This window comes from Mytilus galloprovincialis, chromosome 13 (assembly GCF_965363235.1).
Source record: "Mytilus galloprovincialis chromosome 13, xbMytGall1.hap1.1, whole genome shotgun sequence".
NCBI lineage: Eukaryota > Metazoa > Mollusca > Bivalvia > Mytilida > Mytilidae > Mytilus > Mytilus galloprovincialis.
The window spans coordinates 35,656,160-35,673,478 of NC_134850.1; the positions used below are offsets into that span (position 1 = coordinate 35,656,160).

Genomic DNA, 17,319 nt, shown 5'->3' on the forward strand with positions numbered 1-17,319 from the left:
CCTTACCCAACCATGCATTCCAGTTGAATATCTACACCTTACAGTCCTTAAATACACTGAATATAGATGACCTATTGCTTATAGTATCTGAGATATGGACTTGACCATGCACCAAAACTTAACCTTTATCACTGATCTGTGAAATAAGGTCAAGGTTAAGTGAAAACTAAAGCTAGCGCCTCCACCACCTGATCACTATCCCTATGTCAAGGTTTCTGATATAAAATTTGCAGGCTCGCCAAAAAACAATCATTGTTAAAGGCTAGATTACATTTAATTGCTAAAATCAAGGTTTTCTGGTGGAGAATTGTATAATTGTACTGATTATTCATTGTTGAAGACCAAAATAACATCCAGTTGCTTAAATCCATGATACATTTTGGAGAGTTGTCTTATTGTAATAATCATCATTGTTGAAGGCTCTGGTGGAGAGTTGTCTTATTGTGATAATTCATCATTGTTAAAGGCTCTGGTGGCGAGTTGTTTTATTTCTTTATTATTCAAGGTCAGAAAACATACAATTACTTAAATCCACAATACATTTTGGAGAGCTGACTTATTGTAAGTTAACAATTTATCATTGTTGACGGCCAGATAACTTTTATTTGCTTAAATCCATATACTCTGTGGATAATTGCATTTTTGTACAGATTATTCATTGTTGAATGCACAATATCTGTTGGAGAGTTGTTTTATTGTTACTATTATTCATTGTTTATGACCAGCTATGTAACATTCATTTTCTTAAATTCACTGTCTCTGGTGGCAAGTTGTTTTATTGTAACAATGCTTCATCGTTGAAGGCCAGATTACATATTATTGCTTGAAATCAAGTATTTCGGTGGATACTTGATTTAGTGTACAGATTATTTATTGTTGAAGGCCAAATAATGTACAATTACTTAAATCCATGATAACTGTTGAAGAGTTGTTTTATTGCAAATAATGTTCTTTCTTGAAGACTCTATAACATTGTATGCTCAGTTTTCGATAGAAATACACTTTATGCAACTGGATATCTGTTATCCTATTTTGGCTGGAAAAACAATCTATATCAAAAGTCTATAACTGTTAGAAACTTTAAGTTGTACTAAGAACATTAAATATTAGATATTTCATATTTGAACATGTTGAATGTTCCTAAAACCAATCACAGCTGTTTATATGTACATATAAATGTGTACTAGCATAAGGTCAATTTCTATTCAACGCAGCTTATATATTGGCTTAAATCCAGGATCGCTGGTGGTCAGTTGTTTAATTGTATTTATTATATAAAAAATTTAATTCAAATTTTATTGGCAAAAAACTGTCCAATTAGACTTGGAGTCAGATTACATTCTGGCTCCCATGAATCATGGTCATGGCTAAATCCATCCCAATGAATCAAATATTGTCGTGAATTTTCTACTGTTCTTGTGGCAATGATGCCTTTCACTCCCCATTCTGAAAGAAAAATAAAACATTGTAGTTATATGAAAAATAAAGAAGTTCATTTATTTCATAGCAAAGTGATCTATATGAATCTTAGTCATCTTTTTGGTGAAACTGACCTAAGTCTATATGTACAGCAATGTTAATGATGAATTTAAACAAAAACGAAATGTCAGTTAGTCAAAATATCAATTTTAATAGTTTGTTAATTAGAAGAAGTTAATTTTAACATTCAATTGCATTATTTCTAATCAAAAATTTATATTTTAACTATGCCATAAACATCAAAAACACAATTTGTCAAGATATTTGACATGTTATAAATATACCAAATACATAATATCATATAAATAATTTCTGTTCAAGTGAATTATTAGAAAATAACAGATGACTGATAAATCCAGATAATGCAGAGCTTTTTCTGTGTCATTCTAGTTACAATTGAAATTCTAACTTGCACTTTTATTACCTTTGTTGTTCTTTCTCTTTTTAGTGGCTTTTGTCCTGTTAGCAGCTGTCCCCCTTGGTCTTTTGCTGGTATGTGTGACTGGTGGTGATGTGAATGCTAGTGTGACTGGTGGTGATGTGACTGGTGGTGATGGTACTGTATGTGTGACTGGTGGTGAAGTGAGTGCTAGTGTTACTGGTGATAATGTGAGTGTTTGTGTGACTGGTGGTGATGTGACTGGTGGTGATGTGAGTGTATGTGTGACTGGTGGTGATGGTAGTGTAGTTGTGACTGGTGGTGATGGTAGTGTATGTGTGACTGGTGGTGATGTGATTGTATGTGTGACTGGTGTTGATGGTAGTGTATGTGTGACTAGTGGTGATGGTACTGTATGTGTGACTGGTGGTGATGTGAGTGTATGTGTGACTGGTGGTGATGGTACTGTATGTGTGACTGGTGGTGATGTGAGTGTATGTGTGACTGGTGGTGATGTGAGTGTATGTGTGACTGGTGGTGATGTGAGTGCTAGTGTGACTGGTGGTGATGTGAGTGTATGTGTGACTGGTGGTGATGGTAGTGTATGTGTGACTAGTGGTGATGGTACTGTATGTGTGACTGGTGAAGTGAGTGTATGTGTGACTGGTGGTGATGGTACTGTATGTGTGACTGGTGGTGAAGTGAGTGCTAGTGTGACTGGTGGTGATGGTAGTGTATGTGTGACTGGTGGTGAAGTGAGTGCTAGTGTGACTGGTGGTGATGGTAGTGTATGTGTGACTGGTGGTGATGGTAGTGTATGTGTGACTGGTGATGATGGTAGTGTATGTGTGACTGGTGGTGAAGTGAGTGCTAGTGTGACTGGTGGTGATGGTAGTGTATGTGTGACTGGTGGTGATGGTACTGTATGTGTGACTGGTGGTGATGTGAATGCATGAGTAACTGGTGTTTTTTTTAGTGTGAGTGTTTGTTTGGCTGGTGTTTTTTTTAGTGTGAATGTTTGTTTGGCTGATGTTTTTTTTAATGATCTTTTGACTGTTGTTTTGTTTGGTTGTGTTTGTGTGACTGGTAGTGATGGTAGTGTATGTGTGACTGGTTGTGATGGGAGTATGTGTGTGACTGCTGGTGATGCAAGTGAATACAGGTTTTCTTCAACCTCAGGAGTCACCAGTAAATTGTAGAGTAGTTCTTCACTTCCAGGTTCTACAAAAATAAAATCATTAATAGGGTAATTTTCACTGCATCTCCAATATTTACTTTTCATTACCAAATTTTCTTGGTTTGAAAAAAAAAGTTTTTATAAAACAAAGTATTGTCCATAAAGCATTGCTAAAGGAAATATGCATAACATTATAATCATTATCTGTATCATTGTGTATGAATTTGAATTTGAATTACAGTGCCATAGTTAGTTTTCACTTCTTTTTTTCAATTAAGTAACAGAAATGTCTGATTTGATCTCCTGCACCGTTCAAAATACAACATATGTTATTCACATGTTTACCATGATCTATTTGAATTGAACATGGCCATGTTTACAAAGCGAAAGAGGAGCATCTTATAAGAATTTGTGATGTTCACTACATTTCCCTATATCCAATCTTTTGCTCACTAAACACATCATTTTTTAATTGTGATAAATATATTTTAAAAATGTTAAATCAATTATTGAATTTTCAGGCTAAGCAGGATTAAAAACCTGGTTTAAAATCTCAGAATTTTTGCGACAGTGTATTGTAGTCATGATCCATCAGAAAATAATACATTTTCTATTAACTAGACTTGGGTAAAAGATATTTAGAAAATAAAAACCAAATTCACATTTAACTTGCAGTGGCGGATCCAGAGGGGGGGTTCCGGGGGTCCGCACCCCCCTTTATTTTGGCCGATCAATGCATTTGAATCGGGACATATGTTTGCACCCCCCCTGCACCCCCCCCCTTTGCCCTGGGCTAGCACCCCCCCTTTCGAAAATTCCTGCATCCGCCACTGACTTGTAACCATGAAAACAACATATGACGAAAGTTCTATTATAGTTTTTTTTTTTTTTTTTAAGTGGGGAATGTGCCAAAGAGACAACAACCCGACCATAGAGCAGACATGTTTGGTGTCCCAAATTTCGTTCCCAAATTTTTGTGCTCTAGGTGTAACACCACTAATTCGGGCCCAGCAAGAAAGCACATACCAGAAAGTAATACATATTTAACACAAAATAGTTCCTACGCATGGACATAACTTTCAAAATATTTAGATTTTTTTATTAATTTTGTTATCAAATGAAAGCTGCATGACTGGTGATCATTGTAGAAAATTTTTTGACTGATAAATTTGAATAATACACAAATGGCATGAAATTTAAAAAGGAGGGTACATTTTGCCTTTTTGTCAGATCAGAAGTACCTGTTTTGGTACATCCGAAGTTCCGGGAACCAGTTCTTTCTTATATGCCATTTAAGGTATTTTAATTTTTTCAGTATAGGACACCAGAAGGTGTTGCTTTGACATGCAATGATTGTCACTTTATTTGAACCTAAGATAAATTAGCTGTGACCACTCGAAATTGAGGAATTTAACATAGAAAGCAATGGGGCCATTAATTAGTAGTGTACTTCCTATTACAGAGAATCACCAGAAATCCAATTTTTAGAAGTTGTACCTATTCCAATGAAAATAAGTCAAACATGATGTAAGTAATCATGTTTAATCTTCTGTTTTGGTCAACCGTCCTGCTTATGGGAAATTTAAGCTCTTAAATTGGCATACTCAAGTATGTTAGCCTTTTATGGTCATACAACATGCATGCAGTTAAGACTTGAATCCATGTTCTTATTTTTGCATTTTTTCTGATTGAAATTAATAAAACATGTATTTTATGACTTCTATATGGAACAGAATAGCTCTTGGTCAAAGTAATCTTATGATTTTTCAAGTTTTTTTTTTTTTATGGTAGCCTTTTACAATCTAGGCAAATGGTATATACTCATATAAGAATTCTAAAATCTCACTGTACATGCAATTTTGAACCAGTTTAGCAAGTCATCTAGCTGAGGGATATATAAATTGCTCTTATTAATCTATGTTTTACCACAGAATAATGAATTATTTAATTGAGTTACTTTTTGAGAGTTATATTTTTTAATGTATTTTAGTCTTTCTTGTATGCTGTTGTTGTTGTAAGGTTAATTTTAGGAACTTTTGGAATGTTTTTTTTAGTTGATGTATGGTCAGATGTTTGCAGCAGACTGAACAGGTCAATTGTTCAGCAATGTAAACAGATCAGACTAGATCAGAGCTGATCAGAAAATTTAATTTCACTTTATAGATGTATGTTAAGATATCAAAAGGTTAAAATATGATCATATAAGGTTAATGTATATAGGTCAGTATCATCATTGGATAACTAAATGAATATATTTTTTGCCCAGAAACTCATTACATATATAACTTAAAGTCCTGCTATTTTTTGTTAACTTAAAAATAAACTGACCTTCTGATAATGTAACAACAGTTTTATGAAGAAATAAATATATTTTTGTGGAAAATATATATATATTTTGGTACACATATAGCAATGAATGAAATTTGATAAAAACACCATTATGTAAAACCGGTTGGCAGATTTTTTGGGAAATTTGCTTCAATATTTTTAATGTTTACAGATGTTATTATGAACTAATCACTAAATAAAATAAAATTACTACCAATCAAGTTATCCTCCTCAACAGCCTTCTGCACCTTTATATTCAATTCTGTTTCTATAGCTGAAAGATAATTGATAATAGACATAAACTAGAAGTTTTAATTCCAATAAAACTGCATGCACACAAATAATGCCCATTACAACCTGTCATTATTGTTTCAATCAAATCTCTGACATTAACAATTAACAGGTGGTTGCATTTTCATCTGAAAAAAATTTGGAAGTTACTTAAATAAGAGAATGGAAACTCACATTTTTGTAATTTTTCCATTTATAAAGAGGCATAATTGTGGAATGGTTAAAGTGACGCTTCCTAAGTTCAAACTTGATTTGTATTTTGTGTTTATAAGGTTTCATAATATTTTGTTGAGGTACACTAAAGTAAGGGAATGGAAACGAAAAAAATTGCAATTTTTCCATTTATAAAGGGGCATAACTCTAGAACAGTGACACCACCAATATTCAAACTTGATCTGTGTTTTGTAGTAATAAGCATTGTGTATAAGTTACATTTTGACTAAAGCTTGCAATTAAAATAGGATTGATTGTCATTTGCTGTGGCAAATATTTCAGGCATAATCAGGACAAAATTTATAAAAGACATTTAAATAAAGTATGTTATATTTATTTACCATTGTCAACTGGTAATGATAATACCTCATATTCAGGAGATGTGGGCCTGAAATAAACAATAAAATTGAAAAACTGGTAAAATTTACTTCTAAAACATGCATAAATTTCTTAAGTATGTGCATTAGTTTATATACCTGTCTGTCAAAGGGCAATAACTATAAAAATGTATTTGTTGACTCTTTTTATATAGCTTTAATTAATTATAATTTTAAAAATAATTTGTGACATTGAAGATGCATGGTTGACAAATGGTATTTTATATCAATAAGCGTAAAATGATGTTGGTTTTCTAGTGTACAGGACGGAGACTTACCTAACTTGAGAAGATGTGCAGACCAAAAACACTGTTCACCATTGTTCCACTCTATTAATTGCAGGATGGATATAAAAGTTAAAATGTCTAATTGTACTTACACTTCTACCGAAATTTCCTTTATGTTTAAAAACATTTTCATTTTTTTCTCCCCATAATCTGACATAGGTTTAAGGGGGAGAACATCAAGGGGGATACCATTCACTTCTATTATTCCTTTTTTAACTTTTGTGTACGGGAAAGCTTGTTTTTTTCCCACTGCTTTTGCTAAAAAAAAAATTATATAAAACAGTATTTACTAAAACACATTTGATTATTTTTGTTGAGCATTTAAGTTTAAACAAAAAAGTTAGACAAAGCAATCCTACATTCTGTTTCGTCCGCGTCCACAAATAGTCACTCTGTGGTTAAAGTTTTTTGAAATGTTAATAGCTTTCTTAAACTATCCTGAATTTGTAACGTGGACAGAAGCTTATTTATGATCATTAAATAGTATCCAGAAGTAAATTTTGTAAAAATAAAATTCAACTTTCCGTATTTTACACGAAATAGACCCTGTTTTTCTGCTTGGAAACATTAAATTCAATCTGTGTTTAAAGTTTTTAAAATTTAATGACATATTCTTGTAAATAGACTTAGTTTTTCTGCTGGGAAGCATTAAATTCACTCTGTGGTTAAAATTTAATGACTTTCCTCAAATTCTACCAAACTTGGACAGAAGCTTGTTTATGACAATGAGATAGTATTCAGAAGTCAATTTGTTAAAAAGAAAATAAAAAAATTTCTGTACATAATTATAAATTGACTTAGTTTTTCTGCCAGGAAACAATACATTCCAGAATTTGAAGATCTATTGGTGACCTTTTGCTGTTGTCTGTTTATATGGTCGGGTTTTTGTCTCTTTGGCACATTCCCTATTTCCATTCTCTATTTTATTTCTATTTTGTGGTCAAAGTTTTAAAAATTTTAATAACTTTTAAGCTATTCTGGATTTGTACCAAACTTGAATAAAAACTTGTTTATGATCAAAAGCTAATATCCAGAAGGAAGTTTTGTTAAAACGTTGTACCTGTTAATCCGTATTAAACTTATAAATGGACTTTTTTCTTCAAGGGGCCAGCTGAAGGACGCCTCCGGGTGCGGGAATTTCTCGCTACATTGAAGACCTGTTGGTGACCTTCTGCTGTTGTTTTTATTTGGTCGGGTTGTTGTCTCTTTGACACATTCCCCATTTTCATTCTTAATTTTATTTTTTCTTCAAGTTAACATTATTATTACGAGATTTATAAACTCAGCATTAAGGTTTTCCACATTGCAGCTGAAATTTCATATGAAGTAGAGTAAAAGACATTACACTTACAATACAACTTGTTCATGTGGGTTTGAGCCTCCTGTTGAAGACTTTTTAAGTCTTTTGGTACTTCTTTGGTTCCTACAGAAAAAAGTTATGTCAAGTCACAATATTAAAACTAGATTGTTAACCATACAAAAAGAAAAATAACTAGAATTGGCAAGCAATAGCAGATGTCACTTCATAATGCCAGGCTACCTTGCCAATATTTTTTATTATATTTGAACAGTTTCCATGGTAACTAGGTCTATAAAGGACCATTCCATAGTTGGATGCACAACCTCACACATAGGAATGAAAGTACTCTAGTTGAAGTGATTCGTAAATGCAGTTTAACTGGTGACAGGTAGTGGACACAGTAAAACGGATATTTGTAACCATCAAATCAAAATTGAGGTGGCAACTCTTCAACTATAGTACGTACTGTTATTCCAAATCTAATGCATTACAAACAAATAATAAGTTGTAACAGTTGGAAAAATGTATAAACTTGAAATAAAATAAAATTCTGCAAAACTTCATAAATGATTTTGGTGCATAGATTTCATTGCTAAACATGACGTTATACAAATAAAAACTTACAAACTGAAAATAATTTCGTTACTTCTTCTATTGAAATTTGGATAAAATAATACTAATGCCACTAATGAATCCCCTTGAACCTAATCACAAAATAAAACAAGTAAACTAAGCAAAAGTTTCAAAGTCAATAAACCATGACATAGGGACAGAGGAAAATATTTTTCATGGAAATAAGAAATGCCTACACTTATACAACTGCATACCAAAAGTGGTTCACTATAAACTAGATGTAATCACAAACTTATACATTGTTAATGCTCCCCCACCATGTCTGGTTTTTTGGCTCTGTCTAGTTCAGACAAAAAGCGATAGGTACAGGTAGTGACAATTTTTGGTAAACTGAATTAAACTTGTATGTAATTTAAACAAGAATGTGTCCCCAGTACATGGATGCCCATTTGCACTATCATTATCCATGTTCAGTGGACTGTGAAAATGGAACAAAAACTCTAATTTGGCATTATAATTAGAAAGATCATCACAGGAAACATGTATAAAAAGTTTCAAGTTGATTGGAATTCAATTTAATCCAAAAGCTAAAAACCTCAACCAAAAACTTAAACCTGAAGTGAAACAGACAGAAAAACAAACAAAAGATAACAAACAAACAAATGCACAGAGCAGAAAACAAAATGCCCATAAATAGGGCATACAAATGTTAAAATTCTGACCTAGTGAATGAAAAGCAAACAAATTCTGCAGGATGTCCTCTGATTTAAGGAAGGCAGCAGATTTTCCATCTCCTAAAAGGATCTGGGATCCAGTGTTGGTGTCAATGCCTACCAGAGCTACATCTATACCATGCTTTTCAAGTTCAACAATCTGAAGGGAAAAAGAAAAATATTTTTTTATGGTCTGACTGAGGATTAAAATAATATCAAACAAACCTAGATAAAAAAAAATTGTGCACACTCACTATTTATTGATATTTATTGATATTTATTTATCAAGAGCCTAGTTTGCGCACCTGTAATTTTTTGCTTAAATCTTTTATCAATAACTATTTTTGACTTTCAATATACATTTATTTGTGGCTTAAAAAATGCCTTTTCAGGAGGATTGCGGGTATAAGATTTTCAGAAAAAAATAACATTTGTTTTTCATTACAAATTCTATTAATTACCTTTAGTAGTTGTTACTTTATCATACGGTACAAAAATAATTCCAATAGTTGGCGGCTTAACTGTTGGCCCCATGTGACACTAAAAATGTAGGTATCATTGAAAAAGCTCCAAATTATCTCCCTTTGGTGCAAAAATGCCATTATTTGGCATTAAAATTAAACGGACGAAGATGATGGTGGATGCCAAGTTATGGAAAATGCTCACTTTAGCATGCATCAAAACACATACACATATTGCCGGTAACTGAAAAAATGTTGCCATCATATTACAAGTTGGGTCTTCAGGAAAGTTTATTTTATAAGCAAATCAGAATAAAATTGTTTAAGGAGGCTCGCGGGTATAAGATTTTCAGAAAAAATTCAAACATTCATTTTTCTTTACAAATTTTATTAATTACCTTTAGTAGTTGTTACTTTATTTTATGGTACAAGAATTTTTTTTAAAAAATCAATACATGTTGGCCCCAGGTGACTTTTAAAATTTAGATATCATTGAAAAAGCTCCAAATTATCTCCCTTTGGTGCAAAAGTGACATTTTTTTGGCTAAAAATGAAATATCTTTTTTAACTCATCGGTGACCTATATTTTTTATTGTTGTTTTCCAAAAGGCTGTACATAAACTAAAAAATTGTAAAATTTAACAAATTTCTGTAATTTAGTTCTTTTTTTATTTCGATATTACCAATATTTCTCATATTAGTTCAACAGAAAAAAAGGACATTAACAAATATGTAATCTTTTTTCGAAGGCAGATTGTGAGCATAAATGCACGGTGACCCCATATTTTTATTTAATTTTTCCATTAGGTATAAGATAAAGTTAATTTATAGAAAAATATAGAGAAATCCTATATTAAATAAAACAAGAGGCTGTCACAACGACAGCAAACCGGATTTATTAATATTTATTTGTGTCCTGGCAATATCACAAGAACCATTACTGATGAATGGTGAAAGTGAAAATCGTCAATATCAAATTTGACCTCCATTTTGTCATCAGTATCAACATCTTAAAATTTGAAAAGCTTAGATTGAATGGTTCATGAGTAAATGCAACAACGTGAATGGAAACGCCATTTCACAATCTTTCAAGAACCATAACTCCTGAACGGTAAAAGTCAAAATAGTCATTATTGAACTTGACCTCTAATTTGCCATCAGTAACAACATATAAAAATTTCAAAAGCTTTGGTTGAATGGTTCATGAGAAAATGCACGGACACGACTGGAAACACCATTTTTCAATCTTTCAAGAACCATAACTCCTGAACGGTAAAAGTCGAAATCGTCATTATTGAACTTGACCTCTATTTTGTCATCAGTAACAACATATTAAAATTTGGGAAGCTTTGGTAAAACAGTTCATGCGTAAATGCACGGACACGACTGGAAACACCATTTTTCAATCTTTCAAGAACCATAACTCCTGAACGGTAAAAGTCAAAATCGTCATTATTAAACTTGACCTCCATTTTGTCATCAGTAACAACATATTAAAATTTGGGAAGCTTAGGTAGAACAGTTCATGCGTAAATGCACGGACACGACTGGAAACTCCATTTTTCAATCTTTCAAGAACTATAACTCCTGAACGGTAAAAGTCAAAATCGCCATTATGGGACTTGATCTCCATTTTGTCATCAGTAACAACATATTAAAATTTGGAAAGCTTAGGTAGAACAGTTCATGCGTAAATGCAGGGACACGACTGGAAACTCCATTTTTCAATCTTTCAAGAACCATAACTCCTGAACGGTAAAAGTCAAAATTGCCATTATTGAACTTGACCTTCATTTAGTTGTCAGTAACAACATATTAAAATTTTAAAAGCTTTGGTTGAACGGTTCATGAGGTAATGCACGGACAACATTTGATTCCCGCCCGCCCACCCGGCCTCCCGGCCGCCCGCCCGACCGACCGCCCGCCGTACATCCCCAAATCAATAACCGACATTTTTGTTACAAAAATCCGGTTAAAAATCGATTTAGACCCGCGAGCCCCCTTAAATCAAATAATAATTAAAAAAAATAAGTCTCACATGTTCTCTGATAATCTTAAGCCTTTTAAAGGCATCTTTCTGTTGTGGTTGAGGTGGTACCACTGGATTTTCCTTTGCCTTCTGTTTATATGCCTCCTTTTCCTCCTGCCCTAACAAATTCCAGGCAGGTGCCCAGTCTGCTATGTCATTGAATTGATCTTAAATAAACAAATATAAAATTAGGTTAATCAACTGTCTAACCTGACTGATTCTTTTAAGAATAAGCAAACACAAGTTTTTCCATTAATTCTTCTTTAAAAAAGGTCAAAAGAAAAACTTTTTAAACCTTCAATTGAGGCTACTATTCATTGATGCCAAATTTCATCAAATTTTTATGAGCAGCTCAAGTAAATATTCTTTAGGCTACTGCAATTAGTGAAGTCAGTCAAGCAGGCATGGGATACTCTTAACCAGCTGTAATCGATAACATTTTGAAGTGAAGTCCTCTGTAATCAGTAATCCTGTCATTTCTGATTACAAGTAATCACAATGTAATCAATTACATTGCCAAAAAAGGTGTAATCATGATTATTTTTTTATTCTTTTTAGATTACATTCAAATGATTACTTGCTGGTTACAAATTTTGTATACTGGTATATTGGAAAATAGTATTTGATAGACAATATGAAAGTGTAAAGCATGAATAAAAAATCATAAAACTAGTATTCACTATGATGGGACTTTTCTTAATGTGATATCATCTTATAACCACTTATAACTTTATTGATATTGCAATTAAGACAATAAAATTTTAATACTCAAGCTCTATTGTTTGTTAAAAAATGAAGGTAGTGAATAACACCAGTCCTGTAAAAATATATATGGATGTGTCAATTATGTCCTCACAGACAATAAAACAATACTTGATTGATTTTTTTATTATTTGTCCAAGTTTTTTAAAAATTAGGCAGTTGCCGAGTTGGTTAAAACTTGTAGAAAAAACAAAGTTATATCTCTTACATAGAGAAAAGACACTTGTCTATAGCTATGTTATAAAATTACACATGTTACACTGTACTGGTCTAAATTCTTTTAAATAAGATTAATAAATTATGGCTTTAAAAAAAGATACAAAAATTAGCTTTTTCCTGAGGATAAAAAGTTATTAGAAATTCTTTAGTATTGCATATACAATGTAATCATAAGTAATCATCATTACTTTAAAGAAAAATAATCTCATGTAATCAATTACATTTGAAATAAGGTGTAATTGTAATGTAATGGATTACATTTTATAAGCAAAGTAATTGTAATTTAATCGATTATATTTTAAAGTAATTGACCCCATCCCTGCAGTCAAGTGTAAGAAGTAACTGCATGATCAATAATATGTTATTTGCTTTTTTTAAGGAATTGGGATGCTTTTCTCTTTAAACAAATTTTTAATTCAACTTATTTTAGAGTTGAAATAACGTTAGATTTCTTTTAAATGCACAGTCATGAGTGAAAGTAACTCCTGCATATGCATACTTTGTCAGATGTAAATTCATTTTGTACATGCTGACTTATCACTATACACAAAGTATAATAGGTGTACAGAAATAATTTTTAGTATAAAATCACCATGAATTTATATATTTAAATATGTCCACATGTAAATTGACTTCAAGTATACTGTATCCATCAGATGTAGCAAAAATAGCAGGCTGTAGAAATATAATAAACTGCATAGAAAATCACACTTACAATGTTAATATAAATATCTGTTCATGACTTCATCCCATCCACGACCAAGGGCAATATAAAATAACCCATTTAGAAAGCCATAACTAATAATGGCTTATATCAAAAGGATTTGAGATAACATGGAGATTTGTTCCATGGCAAATCATAACATCTTTTTTATTTATATATATGCAGGTATAGGTGGTACAATGTATATATTTATCTATAGATTGTCTTTTTCAATGATTAATCATATATAACATTTCTATAAAATATTATCACAAAAATGTAAAACTAATTGGAAAAAAAGTAATGAATTAAAAGACTAATTTACAATTTAAATCTTTTTTTACAACACAGACTTATTAATTAATGTATACAATATATTTATAGGGTTGAAGATTTGAACAACAGTACTAATAATATACAATTATTAACTTTTGATGAGGTTGATATAATATTTTTTGTCACCATAACGAAAAAAAAATCATAAAACCAGGAACTTGCAAGACGTCATGAATCTATATTTAGGTACACATAGTCCAGTCATACTAAGATTTAACCTCAAACTAATTGCAACAGAAAATGTTTTAGTTCTAATCTATAGCATTATGCCCTTTTTATACACAAGAAAAAAGTCCCATAAAATGTAACTTGAGAAAAACTCAAAATCAGCATTTTAAATTTCCTATGGAAATTGACATTGGAAGGGGAGATAACTCTTGCAAAAATGAGTCTTTTTTGGTCCGTCTTTGGTTATTTTTCTTGAAATTCATGTAAAGTATGAGACTTTGATTGGGTTATAAGTATGTGTTTGACTATATTATTTAATATCCTGCTCATGAAATGTACAAACCAAACAAAACCAAAGTGTTATGGGTAGTTTTATGTTGATTTTTTCAGTACAGGACACCAGAAGGTGTTGCTTTGACATGTAATGATTGTCACTTTATTTGAACTTAAGTTAAAAGAGCTGTGACCACTCGAAATTGAGGAATTTAACATAGAAAGCAATGGGGCCATTAATTAGTGGTGTACTTCCTTTAGATTAACCTCTTGCCATTTTAGCCCCAGTTAAAATAACGATAGGCTATATATATTAACATACATGTATGCAGTTTACCTTTTTTCTCTCTAACAAAACAATTATACCCAGTCATTCCTTTGAGGTATAATGTCCGTGGCTGTGCTTCATATTTCCTTCCCTCCACGACTTTTTTATAATTGCCAATCCAGTCCTTAAATTATTAGTATAAAATAAATTCAATCAGGCACATATGACTCCAAAATGACAAAGGTGAAATTGTAAAAAAATCAAATTAGACTTTTAGTATCTCACAATTATTAAGCTATTTTATCTGAGTGGTTACATGTTATATGTAGAATCATTCAAGGTATATAAGGTCCATAATCAATTTTATTCATATGGATATTTTTATACTATAGTTTTTTTTTCCTGATTTTATTAGAATGACGCTATAAATTATCTATGCAATATGAACGTAGATAACGAATTAATCCCCGGTCTTAGTTTGAATTGGAAGAGTTTTAGGGAAATTTGGGTACAAAGTGTTGCATAAAATCAATGTTTTTTTCATGATCTAAAATACATGTAGTTTAATTGAAATTTGGAAATTTGACATTTTTTTTACAAGGTGTAGGGTACTTACCTTTGGTCAAACCCTACAGGTAGTCAAATATAAGACGTTTTTTTAATCCTGAGACAGAGAAACTGGATGGATTCAAATTTGGTGCTCAATGTTGTGAGAGTTATGTCATAGATGGTGTGACGTGACTGACGTCAAAGTGGGTCATTTGCATAGCTAGGTCAGTAGTCCCATTCCTTCAATGAGGCAGTCAAGTGATGCATTTAATGAAATGAGTGTAAATGATCGGCATAATAGGACAAATCATTAATGAATTATTAAAATATTTAAATTACAGTCATCATGAATAATCTACAGAATTTTATATTTCACAAGCGTGAAGTTCCCTGGGATAATAGTAAGCAATGTCCAGGAATATGGGTTAGCAACACCCAGGGGCTATGGGTTTTGTAATGACGTGCGTTAACCAATCAAAATCATAGAAGTATATTAAGCCGGGGATAATATTTAATAGGTATGAATTTATTAATTGTTTGTTCAAGATTGGTATTGCATGTGAGCAAATGCATGTACACTGTATTGTAAAATGACACAATGATACAACATACATGTGAATTCCATCAAAACAGTTGAATAGAATATCAAAATCAGAAAAACTATTAACATGTATAAACTTTGAATTAATATATATGACTGGATACACCATGTACAGTGTTTTGGTATTAATCCAAATCCAAATCCTTTGTTACAGTTTGAAAGCCTATTTAATAATGCAATGTATTACATGAAAATTTAAAGTCACCATTGCCAAGTTGACATATAAATTAAAATACCTTGATAACCTGTAACGGCAGTCCTGTTCTTTCAACAGCCTTGTTGTGCAGCACACTGCTTTTTATACCTTTGCAGTCCATGCCTTGGGCAAACAGCTCCTTCAAAATATCCTTGGTCTCCTCTGATAAGTTTGTTTTCTGAAATATATTTACACTGTGAGCGGTTTTAGTATTAACTTTATCATGTTTATACTAAATACATTTCATATCGAGGTGAAACCTTTAGTCAAAGGAACCTTAAAGTAATGCTTTTAAACAAGCATTTGTTCACTTATCTACATTGGCTAGAGGTATAAGGAGACGGTTCAGATCTCATAAACATGTTTAACCCTGCTGCAATTTTGCTCCTGTCCCAAGTCCGGAGCCTCTGGCCTTTGTTAGTCTTGTATGATTTTTAATTTTAGTTTCTTGTGTATCTTTCAGAGTTTAGTATGATGTCCATTATCACTGAACTAGTATACATATTTATTAAGGGGCCAGCTGAAAGACACCTCTGGGTGCGGGAGTTTCTTGATACATTGAAGACCCATTGGTGGCCTTTGGCTGTTGTCTGCTCTATGGTCGGGTTGTTGTCGCTTTGACACATTCCTCATTTCCTTTCTCAACTTTATTTGTTACTGGTTTTATCAATGAAAAGAATATTACATAATTATAAAGGAAATATGGTTATCAAATAATATAAATAATATTTCTAATATCAGCATAAGGTCATCTATAAAAAAATTCTTTTACAAGCTTAAGCATATTCATTGATGGCCCTTGGCTGTTTTGTGCTTTATAGTTGGTTTGTTGACTCTTTTAAACATTCCTCGTGTCCATTCTTTTAATATTTTTCATGTGTATAAAAAAAGAAGAAGAAGAAGAAGTTGCTGTTTTTCTAACCATTATTAGAATACTATGGATGCAATTTGTTTTAATCTTAATTTTCACACTTAGTGCAGTAGTAGTTCTAATCTTTATTTTTATAAATTCAACAAATTATATCATTGGTCATTGTGTCAAGTTTAAGAGTAAATTAAAATAATTAAAGCAATTAGAAATAAAGGCCTCAAGAGTCAAGATGTTTTCCTCTGCTCAGGTAATTCTGAGTATTATTTTAGATGTCAACACAGCCATAGTTCCTATTAAGTGGTCAGTTTGTTATAATAAGGCTTATATCCCTATGAGGATGTGGATAGGAAAAAAGAAAAAAAATAATGAAGTGGGTGGACATAAAGGACAGAAAATATCATTTGAAGATAATAGTAATTCATGTGATTACATAATAGCCAGTGTTTTAAAGATAAAGGATCTCCTGTAGTTGGTGATCGCAATACTGGTATACTAGTATTGTGCACAATACTGGTATAAAAAATTTGTACCAGTATTGTGTTTTCTTAAATAAACAATACATATATAGGTAATTAATCTTTTATCAAAGGTGTCAAATATACAGTGAAACCTGACTAAACCGAACCCTTTCGGGACTTGAGATTTTGTTCGGTTTTGGCAGGTATTCGGTTTCATCAGGTTCACAATGCATAAAATGTGATATGATTGGTCTTCAGAACAAGTTTGGATTAGACAGGTTTCCGGTTTATTCAGGGTTCGGTTTAAT

General features: G+C 32.0%; 1 protein-coding gene across 1 annotated transcript; it reads right to left on the reverse strand.

Moving 5' to 3' along the window:
- Positions 1–1,282: 1,282 nt before the first annotated feature.
- Positions 1,283–17,108, reverse strand: LOC143056882 (uncharacterized). The gene is made up of 10 exons (XM_076230057.1): positions 15,723–17,108; positions 14,406–14,520; positions 11,617–11,774; positions 9,127–9,277; positions 7,883–7,954; positions 6,624–6,789; positions 6,209–6,255; positions 5,578–5,637; positions 1,904–3,079; positions 1,283–1,446 (listed from the first exon to the last, which is right to left on the reverse strand). Exons 1-10 carry the CDS (start codon positions 15,801–15,803, stop codon positions 1,289–1,291), a joined length of 2,184 nt encoding a protein of 727 aa, XP_076086172.1. The 5' UTR covers positions 15,804–17,108; the 3' UTR covers positions 1,283–1,288.
- Between the last annotated feature and the right edge of the window lie 211 nt (positions 17,109–17,319).